Source organism: Danaus plexippus, chromosome 19, assembly GCF_018135715.1.
Source record: "Danaus plexippus chromosome 19, MEX_DaPlex, whole genome shotgun sequence".
NCBI lineage: Eukaryota > Metazoa > Arthropoda > Insecta > Lepidoptera > Nymphalidae > Danaus > Danaus plexippus.
In genome coordinates this window covers 2290006-2312724 of record NC_083549.1, presented here as the reverse complement: position 1 = coordinate 2312724, position 22719 = coordinate 2290006, and the positions used below count along the sequence as shown (strand labels likewise).

The window sequence follows — 22719 nt, the reverse complement described above, 5'->3', positions numbered from 1 at the left end:
TCGATTTTTATTTTATATTAAGACTTCGTACTTATATACATTGAATCACTAATCAACTTTTAAATTAGTTACTGACAACTACGAATTACGTTTAAAAATCTAAGAAATTTGTAACATATAAATATTATAATGCACATCTAAGCCACATTGAGCTGGGTAATGAAAAATCTAAGCAATATCAGATTTTAATGAATCTGAGGTATATTTAAGCTAATAACATCAATATCACTGGTAAGTTAATTAATAATGTAACGTGTTTAACGTCGGCTGATTTCTTTGGTGGATCCGGCAGCCACGGACCGCATTGACGGTAACCCTCTTCCTGGAATTATAAAGTTAAATTAATAAAGCTCGCGAGAATTTTCTAACACTGCGATTTATTCTATAGAAGCACGTGGTGGTTGCCCGGAGGTTGAAGGCCCGCCTCTCATGCATGAGGGTGCGGGTTCGACACCTGGCAAGTAAGAATGTTATTTTTCGGAGTTATATGTACATTATAAGAGTATTTAGACACCGCTGACAGACGGTGAAGGAAAACATCGCGAGGAAACCTTGACTCATAATTTCAAATGATAAGTTTGAAATCGCCAACCCGTCTTGAGCAAGCGTGGTGATTAATGCTCTAACCTTCTCCATGTGAGAGGCCTGTGATTAGCTGATGATGATATGCTAGATATATATAACACTACGTCGTGTGAGTTAGAGTGTTAATATTCTCTAATACTTATAACATTAGCTTTGTCATTAATAAATTTGATAGTAGAAAATTTGTATATTATATGTCAGTTTAGGCAGCCACTATATACAAGTAGTTGCTTAGTATATTGTGAAGAACTTTTAACACTAAGAATATGGTCTTTGTTTACCAAAAAAATACTGATGACGTTTTAAAATATGAGTTCATAGTCACCGGATGTGGATAGTTTATATATATTATAATATTAATGTAATCTTTTTGGATTTATGTCATGGAACACAAGACATCTCGTCTCATCTTGATGTAAATATGTCAAGCACAAGTAGATGTCTTTTCAATATTATTTGGGGACATACACATTACTTTACTACATTGTTAAGGATGACAGAACAAAAGTACCTATACATTACTTAGCACATTGTCAGTCGGCTCTAGACAAAACATTATTATTATTATTATTATTATTATTTATTTATTTTACTTCTGGAAATAGTTCTATAGAGGTGGGTTACACCTGTGCATAGAGACCAGAAGGAATACAATTATGAACAGATTATATTTATTTATTCTATATTTCTTATATTTATATATCTTTTGTCATCGTCTTTGGTTAGTTGGAGGTTGTTTTGATATGGCCTTCATCCGTGCCAGGACGTGAATCTTTCTTAGTAGGAACTTATACCGATCACATTCCAACAATAAGTGAATATCTTCGGGATCTCCCCATGTAAACAGTTGGATGTGATTTTTTCATATCATATTAAAGTTTTTTAGTGGATTAGTTAATATAAGTGGAGTACGTTACATCTCCATAGTGGTGTGGGAAGCATTGCGTGCTGGGTGCTCGAGCTGGTAGAGGGACGCGGGTTCTCCAACATGCGAGTCGCGCCGCCATACTGCGACCTTCTTCATCATCAGCCAGCGACACCTGTGGGAAATATGGTTATGATAGCCATACTCGTTAGGTTAATTAAGGTTGTATAGAACATATTTGATTATCAAATATTCTTCACAAAGGCTTCATTATCAAAGTAAACACGGTTATTTTTTATTTTCATTACACATCACAGTATTAAAGTAGGTGTGTGATAACAAGAAAGCATTTGTGTGTAATCTCATGGCAAACGTTACAGGCTCACAATTTATTTTGGTTACAAACTTTATAATTTTACTCAATATCTTTTTGTGTTTATTTAAAGTGGTGTGGGAGATATTAGTTTAACTTTCATAAATTCTTACCAGTTCGTTGCTGAAGGGATCGTTGAGCGGTTTGCCAGTGAAAGGGCACCCTTTGTAGATTGCGAGTAGCAACAAGTTGGTCTTTGGCACTTCAGTGCCCACGAGGGGCCACTTGCAAAGATGGGGCTTCCTTCTCAGAGCTTCCATAGCTCTTTGGTTTCGCTGTGTCATTAAGATATTAAGATTGCAGTATATTTCGATAAGAAAAAAGTAATTATGTGGGTATATCAGTAATAAGTAACAGTACACCACATACATTGAGATATGTATAAACGAGTCAGATTCTACCACTCGTCGATTGATTTGATATGATATTTGGAATTTATAACGGTATATAACTTTATAAAAGGTTATAAAAAGTTCTATTGGGAATAAATAATCAATATTAATGTTATAAAGCTGAAGAGTTTGTTTGTTGAACCGCTGGTTTGATTGGAAATTTCTTCCGATTTTGGATAGTACATTTATCGAGGAAGGCTATATAATATATTTAATTAAAAAAAAAACAATAATTTAATCAAAAGTGTAAAAAAATTACCTGAAAATATTCTTACAATGTGTGCTACGAAAACTATTGGTTATAGAACAAAACAATGTACTACCATTTTGTAGAAAATATAGTTGTATACAAAAACTATCGCGTAACCAAATGTCTTGCTATTGTTGTTATTCCACAATAAGTGTTTTATTTTATTTTTAGAAACGATTAAAATGCCGTCCCTTCAAAAACTTTTTATTTTGTACCTTAGCATTAATCTTCATTAAAATAAATTACTCTATATACAAGACGAATTCTATATCTTTCTAGAATTTTTTAAATAATCAATTTGGACGTCACATTCAAAATATGTCGCGATATTTAAAATGTTAGTATTGATGTAGCCAAATAAGGCGAAGGGCTTCCATCTCTACGACATACCATGCTCCTTACGGTCGGCTCCTTATGGAACGGTTACAAAAATATTTTTTGTACCTCTTACAGACTAAAAATTTTTAGTTTTGTGACCTTTATCAATTTAAGTATCTAATTAGATTTTTTAATATTTTATTACTTAATATTACATGAACTTTTGACTACGATTCACAGAGTTTTCAGTGCATCTTTAAAATTAACAAGTATCACCCCAAAATAATTTGACTATGTATTTTTATTATACTATTTAATATTATTTATATATATAATTATACGATATGTGTGTACGTCACTGAACTACCCCTTAAGAGCTAAGCCGATTTGATAGAGTTTTTTCTATGCATTTGGGCGCCGTCACAGATGGTTTAGAGTTCAGATTATCAAAACAGCCCGATAGATAACTTCGCGATTCGCTACCGTCGTTATCTTGGTTATTTAAAATGTAGAGGCTCCAACTTGGGTTGCTTTATGCATTATTTTCACACTGGTTACGCGAAATGCGACTAACACGCGGGCGGAGCCGAGGGCGACAGCTAGTTTTTAAATATAATTAAAATTTGTACATTGAAAACGGATTCTAAGACATTGTTTTATAACTGCTTTTCCTAACTTCTACTTAATTTGTTACGCAACGGTACGAACTCTTTTTTTTTGTGTCGGGTTGGAAAATCGTCCTGAAGCCCCGCCACTCAAGGAAGGGCGTACGGTACAAACTTTTGATTACTACTCTCAAGACCACTTTAGTATAGGTTTATATTTAACTAATAAGTATTTGTAGTCGAAATTATGCGCCTTTTTCGGATTTTTTATTCTACATATTATGATAATATATTTCTTATTTTTATTTTGACGTGCGTTATATTATCTGTTGTTTCTTTGTATTTGATGAGTTTTTATTCTGTTTTTTTTTTCTTTTGTTCACGGCATTCGTCCGTAGTAATGTACGATAAGAAATTTATAAATTTTTAAATCATCTTCAACATCAAAATTAAAATTAATTCGATATGATTCAAACAAAGCAAGATAAGGTTCTAAAAATATAATTTAAAACACACACACACACACCCACACGCACAAATATATTTTTAAGGAATTACAATTAATTGACAGTACTTTTTAAATTAAGTTTAGAATTTATAAAGGTTTTAGTAAAACCAAGATTTGGTAATTAGTGTATTGTGAAAATTAATGGAAATCGTTTAGTTTTATATAAAAATGTTTTCTGTACCGAATGCTTTTAAGACTGTTTTTAATAGTTTCCCGTTTAGTTTGATGGATGTACAAAAGATGGCTGATAATTTTCGGAATTTAGCTTCATAATTTTTGGGTATAGAGGTTACTGAGATAACTAATCGTTTTTTCGAATTTACCAAATATAAACTCACTTAAAACTCAATATGAGAATACAAAATTATTAATTACTAGCTGTTACCCGTAAAAAAGAACAAACAACAATTAAAAACTTTTGAGCGTCGCATCCCGCCTCCCACCCCCAGGTGATAATGCTTAATTTTGGAATCAGAATACATATGTAGCCCATGTTACTCGTTATTACATCAGCTACCTGCTAGTAAAAGTCCCGTCAAAATCGGTCCAGTCATTTCAGAGATTAGCCTGAACAAACAGACAGGCAGATAGAAAAAAGTTGTAAAACATATTATTTTGGTGTCTGTTCTATACCTATATCGACTTTACACAGACACTTCAATTTTATTTATATATATATATAGATTAATATAAACTTCCTATCTATTAATTGAACTATATTTAATAATAAATGTAATATGTTGTTGTTACATTGCATTGTGTTGTATTTTACTTCAATATTAAAACGTGACAGGTGTCACAATGTCTAACCTGGAGCACGTACAGCGCCCTGGATCTGTCGCAGGCAGCGAAGTGTGTTCTATTAACGAGTACCCGAGGATCAAACAGTCGTTCATATTTCTCTCGTTCGAAATCCCGACGTATTTTTTTACGACGTTTCTCTTTTTCTGCTTCCGTGTCTGCATTTACACCGTCTGGTACTAAAAATATATATATGTATTTATTGGGCAACACAAGAAATTTGGTAATCTAAACTACGAAATTGTAAAAAAATAATGTTTAAATTAATAAAGTAGGTAGGTAATCTTTCCTTATAATGGTTGATTTTTAATTGTATAGTAATTATAAAGATATTGCAAGTGACATTTCGTCCGGAAACTGTAACCCTTTTTGGTATTAAGGGACAATAGGTTTTTATTTATTGTGTCCCTCAAATAGAATAACTTTCTATTTATATTTACAAGAAGCTAATTTCATAATTTCTACAACGTACATTGAACATTATGCTTAGACACTACAAGTTTGTATCGTCACACTATATACAGAGAATTAACAGGTTTCCGTTCACGAATCTTCTCAAATTATAGTATTAACGTAGGTTATTGAACGAAAAACGGGAGCCACTTGGTATGTAGTTTGGTAATATAAACTTATGGTAAGCATAGAGGTGAATAATCACAGCGATTATAAGCAGTTTAAACTTTAAAGTTGTAAAGACATAAACTTTAGCGTCATTATGTTTAGTAACTAACTTACTTGTAGTTAGAAGGGTGAGAAAAGTAAACATTTCCTGACTTATAAGTAGTATTTCACTTAACGAAGTCCATAAACTTCTTATGAGTGACGGTAGATTCTGAAAGAAATAAAAGATTTGGAATCATTCCGTTATTAGTTGTCAGTCTTTACGTAATAATAAAGTTCTAAATTATGCTTTAGTAGTACTTTAGTGTAGACTCAGATTATTGTTTGTTAAATTTGTGTTTTTTTGGTAAAATTTTTTGCATTTTTTTGCCACAACTTTTGTGATTATTTGCTGGAGGGTTACATTCTTTTTAACAATAAATCTTTGAGAAGTTATATATATACACAGTAAAAGATTGTTTCTTTGGATATCCGTTCTTCTCTCTGTAAAGAATTCTGCCGAGAACTAGGGATATTAATTATTAGTAAATATAGTTAAATTCAGCAGCTATATTTATTAGTTTCAAAGTAAATTAATTAAGTAGCGTTTAAAAATAATTACCGGTGCGCTGGACTTCACTTTTTTATGTTTCGGCCGTATTATCTCCTTAGTTGACGGGAAACAAACAGCTTGGTAGTCATGAATCCAATGCAGCTTGAAGATGCTAGCGTTTAGCAGCGCTGACATCGCTGTTGGGTAGACATTAGCCAGGTGTTGGGTAACAGGTTCCTTTGCTTGCTCCTCGTCTTCTTCCTCAGTGTCTGATACTATCCAACCACCTTCATCAACGAGCACACAGCTCCACTCCTCGCCGTCGCAGCGTGGTTCACATTCTTCTTCTTCATCGCACTGATTGATGAAGAAGACGAACGATGGACATTTTTTAGTTCCGAATGTTTTAGATGTATATTAGATTCTGTTTCTTGGAATTCACTAATTCAGTATACTCTACTTTTTATATTTATATGAAATAAAATATAGTCTTATTTAATAGTGTAGGATTTAGCGTAATTCATTAACGATCTGGACATGAAAAAAATAAGGTACAAAATATTTCATTACAACAGAGTCTTTGAGTATAGACATAATCTACTTACAGGAAAGTCAGTTATTGATTTCAGCACATCCTTCAAGTGTTGCCGGTGGAAGTGGTAGCCGGCGACGCCGATGGTTCCTTTATTGGCGTGCGCGATCATACGCGCAGCAGTCAACCACTTGTATCGCTCGCCCAACTTGAAGTTCATAATATATATATTAGTTTAATATTAAAATCGGTAATATTTCAGTAAAAAGTTTCTAAATCCTATCAGTTATGTGATTTTAATTTATTATACATCGTTTACAGTACATAAAAAGAAATCATTTCTTCCAGTCAATTTATGGAAATAAAAACAAATGTCTACCTAAATATTCTATATTAAAGAATCTTTATAGAGGCTAAATTAAATAAGAAAAATATATAGACATCTATACATAACATGTATGACATACACATGATAATTATGTTTGCACACAAATCCTGTATAGACTAGGGTCCTTCAGATGTGATGTTTAAAAAAAATAGCAACAGGAATTGTATATACATCGTATTCAAATTTTTCTTACCATCGTATAGAACATTATTGTACATAAATAAGTAGCTTTAAGTTTAATTTGTTAAATAAATTTTAATAAAAGTAGTTTCCGGTTTTTAATAGAGAGTAATGAGGACATAACCACATAGTAATTACGTCCGGTAAGATTAACTTGTTACAATAATATCTTTAGTATCTATATCGCCTGGCATTACATTAAACATGTTGATTAATATTGGCAAATCTTATTTAATCGATATTTTGATTTCACTATCTTTCAACGAATTTCCAAGAACCAGTGTTTTTTAGTAGACATTGTTATGTTTTTACTTTAATAAAGATATAGATGTGTTTAAATTTTACAAAAAAAACGAAGCTGTTACGAGTAGAATGGACGTAATTTAATTAATATTGCAGAAGAAAATTTTAACTGATGTTCAAATAATGCATTTAGTGCATTTAATGCAATTTGTGTCTGTATTACCTCTCTTAATTATAGTCATACATAGTCATACATATATGAATTAATTGGGTTGGCAACGAACACTATATTCGGCCGAATACCGAATAGTCGAATATAATAGGCTAAAGTATTCGGTCGGATTTTAACGCCAAAACTTGTACAGACGTGATTGTTTCGTGCTCGTTGTTTCTAATCTACCCACGCAAAAAAGCAGCATACTGAAAAATGAATCTTACTGCACGATAACCTTCCCTTTGTTAATTTTTATTATGAAAATAATTCAATACATAGAAAAATTCTTACCTTTTTTTATATAACATATTGTTGTATGTCTGTGGTATGTACCAATTGCTAATTAAATGATAATGTCAGAAATTAAAAGACGAATATCTACGATTAATGGATTTTTTTTTTCATTTTACCATTTATCTCCCTATAACAAAATATATTGCTAAAATATTCGGTATTCGGCCGAATACAATAAAAGGCCGAATATTGAATGTGAACACATAAATTTGATCAAATTTTTTAATCGTTACTTATTTTGAATATGAAGTGGTAGTAAATAATATAGTTATGCATTTTGCAATAACAAATTATTAATACCCTCTCAAAAATTTCTATTACATAAAATGCTCTTAGGATTTTTTAAAACTAGTCCTTATAATATCTTGTAGTATTCAATGAAACTATATTAAATTCGTCATGTATGTATTGTGCTAAGTAGCAAACTGACTGACAGAGACCAATACAAATAAATTAATCTACCTACAGTACACTTGACATCATATTATTATTTTAACAATACCGAGCAAGTATAACTAATACATAACATATCTTAATCCTAAAAAAACGTTATTTGGAACGACTGTAACATGAGATTTGAACATCAACTGAACTTTCAAATCAGTTTTTTGATTATTCTTACTCTTGGATAAAAACAGTTTTAAGACCGTTATTTCCACCTTCCAACGGGTGGATCAACAGTGAAAAACTATGCAATCGAAATTAAAAAAAAATAGTAATCTGTGTAAGTCGAGAAGAGGTAACAAAATTGAGGATATCACAACTTTAGTCGTAAAGACAACAAATTCTGTACATATTTGACTGAATGATTACTCCGATGATGACTATTCTCCTTATTTTCTTTTTATTAATATGCTATAGCTTTAATTACTCAACTTGTTGACCTGCATGCTAGATGGATAAGATCTGTTGACCTGGAAAGCTAATTCGCAACTCAGGATTTATACATACTAGACATAGAAAAATTTCTAACCATCGTATTGTACATAAAAAAATGTAAATATTAATAATAATAACATAATTACGTGCCGTGTGATAAGTTCATTACAATATCTTTATTACATCGAATGGCATTATATTAGACATGTTGATTAATACTTAGCAAATCTTTTTTAATCGACATTTTTATTTCACTATCTTTCAATGAATTTCCCAGAACCAGGGTTTTTTATTTGATAATGTTATGCATTTATTTTAACAAGGATACAAATGATTCTAAATTTTACAACAAAACGAAGCTGTTAAATCAAGATAGAAGTAACTTTCATTGGAGTTGGAAATTTGAATTGTGTTAAATAATAGTGCATTTAGGGTCATATATATGTATATGAATATGTAAATTTGTCAAGACTTTTTTTAATCATTTGTTATTTTGAATATGGAGCGTAAACAAAGAATATAGTTATGTGTTTTACAATAGCAAAAAAAGCACCCTCTCAAAAATTTATGTTACATAAAAATATGTTATTAGCATTTCCTAACACTAGCCCTTATACATTATAATATCTCAATAACCTTTTTTGGGGAATAAGATATTCTCAATGCCAATAAAAGGTTATTCAGAATGACAGCTATATGTGATTTAAAAAAACAAGTGACTTTTAAAATCAGTATTTTGATAGTTTTTTCCTTTAGATAAACACAGCTTTTTTTTTAATGCGAAAGGTGGCAAACGAGCAGATAGATGGCCTACTTGATGGGCACTAGTGACCGTCGCCCATGGCATCCGCAACATCTCTGTTTGTAGAATTGATCTGACATGTAGAATTGTTACAAATGATCAACTCAAGGTACTACTAGAAGGGATTTGCACTAATTTCATTAATTGAATAGTTGAATATCATTGAACCGTTTTCGTTGATGCATTTTCGTAGACAAATAGATAAAACAATTTTTTACCGAACTAACAGAGTTTATTGAACAATAGTGGATTATATATATTGAATATAGGGTATTCTTTTGAGTTCTGTGTAAAACACTAATATTCAAAAGTCATTATTAACGAAGAAAATTATTTTATGTATCCTACGTAAAATAATTAGAAAGTCCTTAGAAAACTAGATATTTTTATTGAAAATAATTGACAACAAAGTAATCGATTCAAGAAAAACTTGAAATTTAGTTGTTATTTATCTGTAGATAGCAAGCTCATCAATGTTAAATGACAAAACTAATTCAAATAATAATTTTACAAGACTGTATTATGAGACATAGTAGTCATTAACGGCTGTGAAAACCATTCTTATAAATACAATAAGTTTAGCTAATCTTGATAATATTTAAATATAACTTAGAGCAGTTATATTTCAAGTTCAAAAATATCTTTTGTAAAATAATTTAAGTCGTTAAAATTGTATGACAAATGAATTATTTCATTTTGCGCTTCATCCAAAAACTCATTATATGTCGGTGAAGGTGTGAATATGATTATTTACCTGCTTTTATTTATTTATTTTGTATCGAATTTATAAAAATAATTTAAATGACAAAGGTAAAAATTGCATAGCCTTATGTTTTACAGAGATTTTTTAAGCTACTCTTTCATGTCGGAAAGATGATCTTAGATAGAGAGAAGAGGCAAACGCAATTATAATACAAATGAGGTTAAAAATAAATTAATTATTAATGACTAAAATTTTAGGTCGAAGACAAACTTTTTTGCCCCGAGACGTATATCGGATGCACAAGTTTTGAAGGCAATCTAATTTATAAAGAAGCTCCTCTCCTGCACCCCAAATAGTACTCTGTGTTAGTCGAGAGAGGTAACAAAAGTGAAGGTGACAGCAAAAATTTGTCTTAAAGACAACAAATGCTGTATAAATTTGACAGAATGAATATTCCACAAAGTTTACAAGTCACCTATTTTCTTTTTATACTATGATTCCAACTGCTGATTTTGTTGAACTGCATGTTCCGAGAAAGATACTTATCAAATGTTAGTACCATCTTCTTCACTTCCTCGGTTTACGAGAAGAACAAATCAGTTTCCGTACAGCTTCATTGACTTAAGGTCGCTAAGACAATTTACTGCAGCAGACATATCGTTTTATAGATCTAACTACGCATCTACTTCGATTGTAGAGATGATGTAACCTTATGCATTTTGTGGGATTTACCTCAGGTGGTTCAATGAAGCTGTTCCTTAGCAGTCTGATGGGGGGTACGGGCGCATGTACAATGAGGTCTGGGGTCGCACTTGCTCGCCGGTACCACGTCTCTCCCGGCCCCCGAGGCCACTCACCACCAGATGGCGGCTCTGCGTGCGGACTTGTCGCGTGGTACTGTTGCCAGCGGGTTAGACCGCTTTCTGTATAACAATAATTGTCAATGCTATAGACATAAAATTCTTTTGGAAATTGTTGAAATATCTTAAATTTTTTCTGTAAGAACTATTTTATCAATTTCACTAAAGTAACTCTCTCGTTACTACATTTTTACGTAGAAAATTTATTTTGCAAAGATTAAAATATGTGTCTGATATATAAAAAATATATATGAATAGAAAAATATAAATATGTTTTAAATTATTATTAAATTTAAGGATAGTGACAGTGTCACAAATCTATAGAGATTTTTATAAATATTTCAATTTTAAACAGAGATTAGCAGATGAATATCCTTTTCGTAATAGTGACGAGAGGTCTTGATGGTATAGTCATGTTAATATACCGCTGGCAAAGAAGGCGGTCGTCGAGCCGAGTCGACAGGTTGTGCAAGCATGTTCTGTGCTCTCAGCGATCTTAGTCCACGAGTTTGTGGCGATTGCTTCTCTACTGAATCTCGCCATTAGTTCCTCGTTACCTTACACGAGAAAAGATATATTGATATCACAATATGTGTTGTAGATAGTGTAAGTTGACAAATATTTTTAATATATCTGAACTTTATCCATATGAAGTGCTATTTTTATTGTTTTATGGTAATTAATACTAACATTGGTAAGTTTTCTCTAGTAGTGTCGGTTTTATGGGTGAGAACACGTGATTGATCTTTCGCATCGAAAAATTGGGTTCATCTCGACGACGCCTCAGGAAATGAAGAACTTCCGCTTCCCGTGTATCAAAGTGGGGGTCTACGTGCTGGCAATACAACCTGAGAGAGAGAGAGAGAGAGATTGTCTTGCAAAATATGTTTAAAGCTTGTTATGATTCATCCTTATCAGTACATGATATCTGTGTATACTTAGTGTAAAGACTTGATTGTTAATCGTTTGATATTACGATCGAGATAACGAGTTCGCTAAAACGAAAAGCAAAGGTTTTTGCATGTAAATATGTTATCTAAATAATTAAAATTGGAAACTTAATCGGAATATTATATTCAAATAATGTTATGAAGGTTCCATTTTAATTATATGATAATATTTATTTTTATTACCAGTCTGGGTGCACGGAAAAATCTGTGCCATGCAACGCATTCATCGCGGCATTAGCTAGAGCCTGTGTAAACTTTGCTTCGGGGACCGCATGCTTATTGTTGTATTTGGTTAGAGTCACCACGATCGTGTAATAATTCTTTACCCTCTTCCAATGGTACTCCTTCATTTCCAAAAAAGCTCTCATACCTTCATCGAAAATACTCTTGGCATACATTGTCTTAGTTCCACTAGGCTGTTCGACTACTAAGGTGTTTCTAAACTGTAAAACAAAATCTGTTATGATGATCTGCAACTCAGTCATTTCTATAGCATTTAGTAGCATTGAGATTAATTGAAAAGTTAATGCAGGGTTGTATTTTATTCCGTTCTGGTCTGAAGGTTGTTATTGTTATCACAAAGCGAAGAAATTGTATTGTATTGTAAACATGATACTATATCATGCGACATTACTAAATATCATGATAAAGATTATGTAAAAGAGAAATGGAATTTATTTATAATAATTTTATATAAACAGTTGTAGATCATACGCTGTTAAAGCATATAATGCCAGTTTCATATCTATTTTCATAAACGCTGGTTTTTAAATAAATTGAATATACACTTATCTCTGTAATTAGAAATCAAGGTAGAAGTATTTTCGTTAAATTGAAATCATTTCAATGATTAAAGCAATAACCCGATAAGGTACGTAATAATACCTGTTAATAAAATTAAATAAAATAGTTCATGATATGAGATGGTGCGAACTATTACCTAAATATATTAATGCGATTTGAAGTTGAAATAATAATGTAACTTATGGAATTGTTTTGTCTAATTTACAAAAATATTCAAATAAATAAGTTTTTTCATAAAACTGGAAACTACAAGATTGAATACTGGTAGGAAAAATCTTGAAAACACTGAACCACTCACTGAATGTTTACTAAGAATCGTCTTACACGTCTATGAAATGTATTTTTCTTTATTCTACATTACACCAAAGTATTTAAGAAACAATAAAGGTAATTTTTTACACCGCCTGTGGGTAGCAAGGAACGCTTTTTCTTAAAACATTACTTTATTTTCATATAATTCTTATAGAATTATTGTCGTATATACCACACGATTGGAATAATTTAAATCAAAGTTCGATCTTATCAGACCTGTGATTTTATTTTTTTATTTGATAGCATAATATTTCAAATGCCAGAGCTTAAGGGCTTATAACGATTGATGGGGCATACGGAATCTTTTTTTTCAGATTCTGTTTAATATTTGCCTATTTCCAACCTGCTGTTGTGTTGATGTTTTTATCATAACAAAATAAGTTTGGTTAGCAGTTAAAAAAAAAATTTCTTAAATGAAACTGAGCTCTTCATTAAGCAGGCTGAGCTATTCATGAATATGCGCTATTCATTTGCATATTCATCGTAAGTTTATGTTAGATCTCTTAGACATATGGAGAAAATGAATGGAATTTTGAATGTAAAACTTATTCTATACAAATATTACATATATAGACAGCCCTGTTTGTGACAAATTAATATTAAGTTCAAAATTTGGCGCTACCAAGTGTATATCACGATTACCCTAACTCAATGACAGCGATAATCAGTCATCATTTACCACCTGGAGTCACATCATCAGCGGGTTAAAGGAACTTGAGACATTTAGTTAAAAATTTAATCAAGGAATGTTCTTTATGCAATAATCTGTCCTGTAAGAGATAAGATTTTGTTTTTCATTTTTACCATGTTTGGTTACATTATTTAATTAAAATTTTGGCACAATTCTACATAATACTGGTAGTTTCTATACGTATAGATAAACACTTAGAGATAGCGGCCAATAACGTATTAATACGACGATGCTTTATCTCTCCTTGCTTGTACAAGTATGACCTGAAGTTTCTTAAGACCTATCAAACATATAAAATGAAGTGGGTCATTTTATGTCCTACAAACGAAAATAATTCGGTGTACTTCGTTAGCTATTTTAAGGCTAAACTTAATGTAAAGATAAATCGAAGGGACATATAAAGCTTTGTATTTCTGGTTTACTTGTCTACAATAATATAGATACATACAAGTTTGATGAATGTGTTTTTATGTTCCCATATAAATCATAATCAAAGAAATGTTATTTTTTTTAATATAACTCACGCAGTGCGCAGAATTTTTTATAATACAGTTTCCTTATTGATACGTACGTAATCCTTTTATCAAACGATTAGCCGGTAATCTGCTTGTTCTGGATCGAAAAGTGTTTATGATTTAATTTTTATTTATAATGTTTATCATGTGCTGTGAATAAATAATGTATTTAATATGAGTCTCAAATAATATACTATGTACAATTATTTTTATTCATAGTATTGTTTAAATTTTAATGTAGGGTTTTTGTAATTTAAGTCAGAAATATCGTGCGTTTTCTGAAAATCAAACCTCCAGCCATTCCTGAGGGTAGTGCCGGGGCCAGTGTTCGACAGCTGGTTGCTCAACATCAAGAAGGTCCACAGTTCGATACCCCGGCTTTAGAATGTCACCGTCAAACTGAACACGTCAATTAATTGCAATTTACAAAATGTTTTAAAAGATTTCTAGTGTATCAATATGAACAAAGCGTCGCTTAAGATATTAATACATTTATATATAAGTAATGTGATTAATTTTATTAAAATTCTACCACATTCAGTAACACAATATTTTATAATAAACGTATAAAATATACGTTGAAAAAATACTATAGGTGACACTTACGACTGGCTTTGCATTTTCATGTAATACAATGTTTCCCCGATGGTCAATAAGAAAGAGCGATCCGCCTGCGCCTATCTGAAAGAAAATTATAATTTTACTCAAGTTTAGTTATTTTCTCGATACAAAGCTTAAAATAAACTTTCAAAAAAGTATTCCTGTATAACACTTCCATTGTTAATGACTATTAATAGTAATATTTCTATACTACATGCAAGGACGGCAAATTCGTCTAACGCTTCTATAACTTAAGAAAGTTTTCAAACATTTATATATGAATTAGCAAGAAACAAACATTTTATTAGTTTCAAAGTCAAAGTCATTCAATGGAGTCAAAATTTATATGAATCATAACAGACTCAGCAAAATTTTTATCTACTATTTTTTTTTTTTTTTTGATGAATTGCAAATTCAAACAGTATATAGGTAATAAATAAATTAATTAATATATATATATTTATATATGTTTTTTTAAAGATAAATAGTTTAATTGGTTTATATTTGTTTGGTAAATGATCAATATCCGGTGGCGTAATGATTTATTGCTTGGTGATTATGATATCCTTACTAGATACAACGGTAGAATTAGTTTGAGATGGTCCAACGGAATGTCAACGCCAGCGACACCTAGTAGACGGTTGACGGGATACTGAAAAGGTAAAACATATTTAAATACATTATTTGTTAAAGGAAAATATTTAGAACAATAATAAATACAACGAAAATTGAGACGTTTAAAATATATAAATAATATTAGGATAATGTTGAAATTGTACCGATTTTTTCGATTTTCAATTTCTTCTCCATTCAAAGTTAATATGACCTGCGATTACCGTAACAATGATTATTTATTTGAAATATAGTTTAGCATGACAATCAATGTTGTACATAGTAAGTAAACTTCTAATCGTCTCGATTATTAGAGCCAAGAAAATATTTTTTTTTATAAAACAATCGTTGTATCCCTTTATGAAATAAATAGAAAATACATCAAAGAATGCCTTCCATTAAAAAAATATGAGTTTTGTAAAATTTCATTACACACATAAATCAGTTTGTGATAAATTCTACAACTTTATTTAGAAGGAATCTTAGTTTCTTATTTTGAAAGTAATACGACTAAGCTTATACTATAATAAATTACAATAAACAAAAAGATAAGATTTCGTCAATTATGATTCATTAATAGCTAAAAATCCGATAACGAAAAATACCCCTGGGACAGTTCGAGAGGGGGGGGGCGAAATATCAGTCGGCCGGCGGCGGTAAACGGCGAAAACTACGCATATATGGACGTGAAATGCCCTACTTGCGGGAAAAATTACAAAAGACGAGCCTGATATATCAAACATCTAAAAACACATAATGGTGTTGAGGCACGACAATCTTTCACTTTGGATAGAGTTGACCCTCACGTATCACATGGTGAACCACTAACTGGAAACCACCAGGAGCCTATTAACATCCGCACATCTCTTAGCATTCCAAATATAAAACAATCGACTTGGAAAGTTGACAATGATAATTAAGCGGTCCTGTTAGAGCATCCGGGCTCGAAACAGAAATTGAAGTCGCAAGTAGATACTTTCCAAAATACTGCCTAAAAAGCAATATCCACCTCAAATCGTTACTCTCGCAAAAACAAAGACAATTCTTTCGAGATTAAAATGAGGAGGAAAAAAATGGAATTAACAAAAAATTTACGTATAGCCAAAGGTCTAGGCGACATTCACCTTAGTCATTTACTAGCTAGGGCCAGGGCTAGCTAGGGCGTTAAGGTCAATTCTAAAACTAATTAAAGAATATCGTTGCAAACCGTAGAATAAGTCGACAATTTTGACCGGGTAAAATAGGAAGTAGATTTTGTTAAAACCCTTTTGAGTATTCGAAAATAATTTTTAAGAAAGAACACGGACAGCTTCTCTTGACCAACGAACAAATTTACGATCATTTTACGAGCACATATGAAATGTCTAAAAGTGTGAAACTATATACTCGTATACAACGAACAAAAACCTGGAATTCTTTGTATCGATTTCAAAATTTCAATTTCAAAATCAAAACAAGGTAGATAGCCAACAGATTTGTAACGTCAAAAATAGCCTGGATTTAGGATAATTACTTAACTTCACATTTAAATTGGCCTTACCTCGTGTATGATTTTAATAAAACCCTTTTGTCAAAATTAGATGCAGGTGAAAAAAGATGTTGAAGTTGTGGCCTGGGCTCGCGCTAACGACTGATTCATCAGCTTTATTCAGGGATCGCAATAGTTTTGAGTCTAAAAAGGCCATCAGAGGTCTATAAACACTTAAGCGTTTCTAAGAGAAATATCCTGGGGAAACCCCATGATGACATCGTTACATCGCCTCCAAAACACAAAGAGACCCGAGAGCTAGAGTCAAAACTTTAATTCCATAAGCAGTTTATGATAGGAGCACAATGTAACAGAGTAAGGTTGGGATCAAGTAAGAAAGTCCAAGACACAGATTATTGAAGTCTTTTATTCGGCAAGACGAGAATGCTATATATAAGATCCATGCAATGAGTTTAGAGATGCAGAACTAGTGGTTAGACATGGGAGATTTTTGCATCCCATTAGCACTAAAATGGCGCACCTTAATCCATGATTGGTCGCCAGCATTGCAAAAATTTTATCTCAATGCGTTCCAAATGACCGTCCTAGATCAGAGTAATTTAATAAAATGGGGTTAAGGTACCGAAAAAAGGCTATATCTGTGGGGAGGGTGTTTGAAATGCTGAGCATTTACTGGTGGGATGTAAGGTACTCTTGGATAGCGGTGAATACTCGCGTCGTCACGATAGGGTTCTGGAAATCATACGTGAAGCGGTTAGTCTTTCGGTAGCCAGAGCGCAAAGGGAAATAACCACAAACGAGCAATCAGTAGGTTTTGTGAGAGAAAGTGTTAGGGCTATAAAATCCAATGTCAAGCCTTACTCTATACTTAAAGCGGCTTCGGATTGGACTACAATGATGGATACGTATGAGAAACAATACAAAATCCTAGAGCATGTTTGCGCGACGGCGTCCTTTCCGGACATTTTTTTATATTCGCGAATTTTAAAGCACTTTGTCATAATAGAGTTCACGGTTACTTGGGAAACCAACATCCGCAAAGACCATGCCATCAAGGTCAATAAAGTATTAAGAGCTCACTAATGAACTCACCAAGACTTGGTTCGTTATAAATTTCTACGCGGTAGAAGTAGGAGCGAGAGGTATAACAGTCAAACCTCTCTACAACCTGTTAAAAGACTTTAAATGCCTTCCAAGAACTAACATCAGTGCATTCTATAACGTGCGTCGAAGGCAGCCCTAGTAGGTTCATTTCAAATTTGGTTAGGTTGAGAGAGGAGCTTGGACCGTGGAGGTGAGCGTTTTACGCGCGTTAGATAGGGGCCCCTTAAACCTACACCTGGGTCGCAAGTCCCAGGCACTGTTGAAGCTCCTCTCCCTGCAACACGATGGACACGGCACCCGCACAGTGAGTCCATTGAATGCTAAGAGGCTTTGTATTATTAGATGTAAAAAATTTTTTAGACCACTTTATTTTTCTCTTACTCGTCTATAAAGTTTCTTCTTCTGGTATTTTTTTTGGATGTTTGGATGAATTTATACTAAAATATTGAATTCAAATCTAATTCTTCATATAAAAGCATCAGCTTAGACATTAGAAATTCAGATATATATTAAATATAATGAAACAGTTAATACTACTCACCGTTCTGGTAGAATTCCTTTGTTTTTCCTAAAATGAAAATCAGATTAGATATTTAATCGCTCGATGATCATGACAGTTATAAGATATGACTTTAAATCAATCGATCTAATGATCAAAGACGGAAAGGATTTAGTTGTTTTAAAAGTAATTGTATGATATAAGGGATTTTAAATACAAACAGATGAAATAATTTGAATTTGAGGATCAATAACTGAAATAAATAAAAATTAATTATTATGTTTCTGCTGACCTCATCCAAGACAATCGTTATGTTCTGAAATAGAAAAGATATATTTACTGTTAATAATTACACGATTGACTTTCAATACATATATTTAATAAACGATTTAAAATGTGACAACATTTACTTACTTCAGATGTGGTGCTGTCAAACACGGGAACAGAGACTGTCACCTGAAGTCGGTAGTTAATATCCTGACCTTCGTAGTATTGGCCAAACTTTTCCTTAAATAGTAAAAATTCAGGATATTCTTCTATATTATTGATAAAAAAAATCCTAATTATTTATACTATGTTGGAAATTTGTTTATATTATACGCTTGTAATTTCAGTGTAAGTTAATGTATGATTTTATTTCGATTATATATTTATTAAAACTATAGTTTTTTTTTTTTGGAGGCAATTGGTTTTTTTAAAATGATGATGATTGATGGTTAATTTTAAAGTAACGATGTATTCTACCAGATTTTTTATTTATTTCTGTAGTTTTCGAAATTAGAGCATGTGATAGCTTTTGATTACCAATTTATGCATATGCAGGTAGTCGCTGTAAAGACGATCGCTATTGAGAAACTTGTCTTTGTTGCGACGGAGTTGCGTGTAACGATACATTTGTTCGGTGTTTTCTTTCTGCTGCCAGTAATATTCGCCGCGTCTTGGGTCCTATCATAAAAGGTCCATGTGGCAAGTAAGATAAAGAATAAAACTCAAATAGCTTATTTTATTGGTCAATCAAGCAAAACCTTTGAAAGCGATGGATATTATAGTTATCAATAAGTAAATTTGTAGACATGATAAGACAGTAAGAGAAGGGAGACTATGTTAAAGACCAATAATATTTTTTAGGAGAGCTATAACAAACCAAGCATTATTTCACCGATAATTTTAAAATTATCTTTTCCCATGGTACATGGGTAATAAGCGCTTAATTTTTTCTTTTATTAATCTTTATTTATATGTAGTTTATTGCAAATTACCTCTACATTGGCGTATACATCACTGTAGACTCGCAGACGCTGCTTCCTCTGAGATACCAGAGGGCGTTCTAGTACTCTTAATATATTCATGACTCTCTCCGTGACGTCAGCATGGGTGATCAACTCCGCAAAGAATCCATCACGAGAACAGCTTACCGATTCTCCATAGAAATGCGTACTATCTCTCACCCCATTGGGGTCATGTAGCCATAGGACAAACACCCTGTAGAACATGTTTTTTTGAAATGAGTCTCATGAAATCATTGAAATATCAATTTGGGATAACGTAATATTAGAACATTTTATATAAAGGGGATTTTTACTTATCGATAGACGATAGTTTATCTTGTCCTTCTAAAGATTTCAACTTAAGTAGACCATTTTAGCTACAAACACTCCATAAAATGATATAAGTAAGTGAATAAATTATTATAAATAAAAATTACGTCATGTAATGAATATTATTTAATTTTATTTTTAGATTCAGTATATTTAATTTTAAAAGAGACTGCATGTATTTTATTTTTAATATTATAGTTAGGTACATATTAGGAATCGTCACTACCCAAAAAAGTATTAACGATACAAATGTCAAAGGATTTCGCCAAAATTTTTGGGAAATGAATTAAAAAATTACAATGTATCATTTCCTTATTTTTGAATAACAAACCAGATGATTTTCCTGGATTCATATTATAGTTGTTTTGCTAATTTGATAAATTTAACAGACCTGATACTTCCATCAGGGTCTAATACGTTCATTAAGTCAGTGTAATTTTCGTAGAGACTGTCTGTTATCAAGACAATGGCCTGTTGACAGGAAGGCGGTCTGTCTGTAGCTTTTTTTCTTTCTTTCAGCAAATTAACGGAGTACACCAGCACATGATCCATCCAGGTCTCGCAGGAGGTGTTTTGATATTGGAGGGCATCCATCATGGCCGCTGAGTTCACATGGTTGGCCTGTTGTAATAAATACTTTGCTAGGTAGTCTGCAACTACGATAATCTAAGATTTTCCATGGATAGCGTCGTAACTCATAAAGATACGAGAAGTTGTTTACAAATAGGTTTAACTTCAGGGTTTTCCTACAAATATTATATTTTTTGATGAAATATTAAGGTGACAAGCTATGCCATTGATAAAAATAAAACCAGAAATACGATTATTTGATGTGATAATTATTAATCACATATGATTATTAATATAAAAAACTTGTTCGTTCACGAAGACTATTTTTTTATTTTATACGATTACCTTTTATCGTTTACACCAAATGGTGATTTTGAAAATAAAATATATTATTACGCTTACAGGCACAAGTTTTCCATTGAAGCATGGAATGGGAGATTCTACAATTTCGTTGAATCGGAGGACGTTGACTTGATCGTCGTCAGTGAGGGCGCTGAGGAGGGCCAGAGTCAACTGTTCCGCTATGAGAAGGTTAGACGAGTTACTCATAGACCCCGAGGAATCGAGTAAAATAAGAATATCTCTTGGAGCTCCGCTTGCACTGACGTACCACGGTCGCAATCTACAGTCGTACAACGCTTCTCCATCTTCAATCTTCAATTTGTACATACTATCCCACAGTGCAGCTGAAATATAAGAGGAATACGAATCATTTGATTTATTTACTTCTCATTCATCTACTTACAAATAAACAACAAAAAAAATGACGTTAATGATAATTAATCAGTCATAATCAACTATTAAAAAAATGCGAGTATGTTTTTAATAATTGATCGATAAATTCCAATCACAGAATAATGTTATGCACACACCAGGATAGTGTCTCAAAAATCCTTTAGCACTACACATATACTGCATGTCGAGTGTGGCGTCTTGAGCGTAATTTTCTCGAAATGCTTCAAACAGCCCTTCCGACCAATATATATCAGGGAGTACTCTGGGATCTGAAATAATAATAAACTACAAATTTATATGCTCTTAAGTATTACTTTATAATAACTTCTTTACTAAACTCTGCAATCTACATATAAAAAGCTGTTACAGTCATGTAACGTTTGACGAGGTTTCAGAATACATATTGTTTCTTACCACATTCAAAAACCTCGACAGCAACATGTACGCTCGTATGTTCTAAAGAAACTTGAGCGTCGAAGTGTGCGCTATTGTAAACCTCTACTTTATTCAAACTGCTGCAGTTTAAAACTAGTTCCCACTCGTTTTCAGGTTTCTGTACTTTCTTAAGGACGTTTATGTCCTAAAAAACAATAATTAATCCTATGAAATTTTGTAAAGAAACGAAGTATTTTTTATTTTTGATGACTTACTACACTGTTATCATAATAATAGTCGTTGGGTGGGTCAGATCTGTCGGTCGCTAACTGCTCCGCCTTCCTCATGATAGCCTCTGCGGCTTTGCCTCTTCGATCTAGAAGTTCTTCTAGAGCTTTAGCTGCCTGTTCGGCGATGGCCGTGCCGTTTCTTGTTTTAATTTGGATGTCTGAGAATCCTTCTAACAAAATATCTCTATGCACAACTTCTTCTTCGTTTATATATAAGGCATCAGATATTTCTTTAGCCCATTCTTGTAATCTGCAATGAATTTCAGAATATAAGAGTATTTTAAAAATAAAGGTCAGACTGTAAAGCACAAAGATTGTGCCTTTTTACTATTTTTATTAAGATGTTTTTTTTTTATTACCAAGATGGCAAAATTTTGTCTTTACAAAATCAATAATTAGATCTAAATGAGATAAACTAACAAATATTTTCATTTGTATAAAGCCTTGACATATATATAGTACTTTTTCTTAATTTTGCATGAATGTATGATATTTGTTTAATGATATGATCAACACCGATGAATCAAATAAACCTGAAACAAGAAAAGGACAACGACATTGACTTTAAGAAAAAAAAAATTTAATTTTTATGTAATTCATATAAAGATGTCCTGTCAATAAAATATTGAA

The 22719-nt window shown here is 32.1% G+C and overlaps 1 protein-coding gene across 1 annotated transcript; it reads right to left on the bottom strand.

The window, feature by feature from the left end:
- Nucleotides 1-20: 20 nt before the first annotated feature.
- Nucleotides 21-22648, bottom strand: LOC116768126 (voltage-dependent calcium channel subunit alpha-2/delta-3-like). The gene is made up of 25 exons (XM_061523624.1): nt 22623-22648; nt 22075-22387; nt 21839-22004; nt 21562-21693; nt 21092-21375; nt 20511-20740; nt 19781-20003; nt 19326-19466; nt 18936-19028; nt 18814-18837; nt 18564-18590; nt 15389-15469; nt 14824-14898; nt 14509-14616; nt 12079-12338; nt 11636-11793; nt 11371-11502; nt 10818-11008; nt 6456-6590; nt 5920-6207; nt 5433-5529; nt 4707-4876; nt 1937-2098; nt 1503-1625; nt 21-322 (listed from the first exon to the last, which is right to left on the bottom strand). Exons 1-25 carry the CDS (start codon nt 22646-22648, stop codon nt 206-208), a joined length of 3756 nt encoding a protein of 1251 aa, XP_061379608.1. The 3' UTR covers nt 21-205.
- Between the last annotated feature and the right edge of the window lie 71 nt (nt 22649-22719).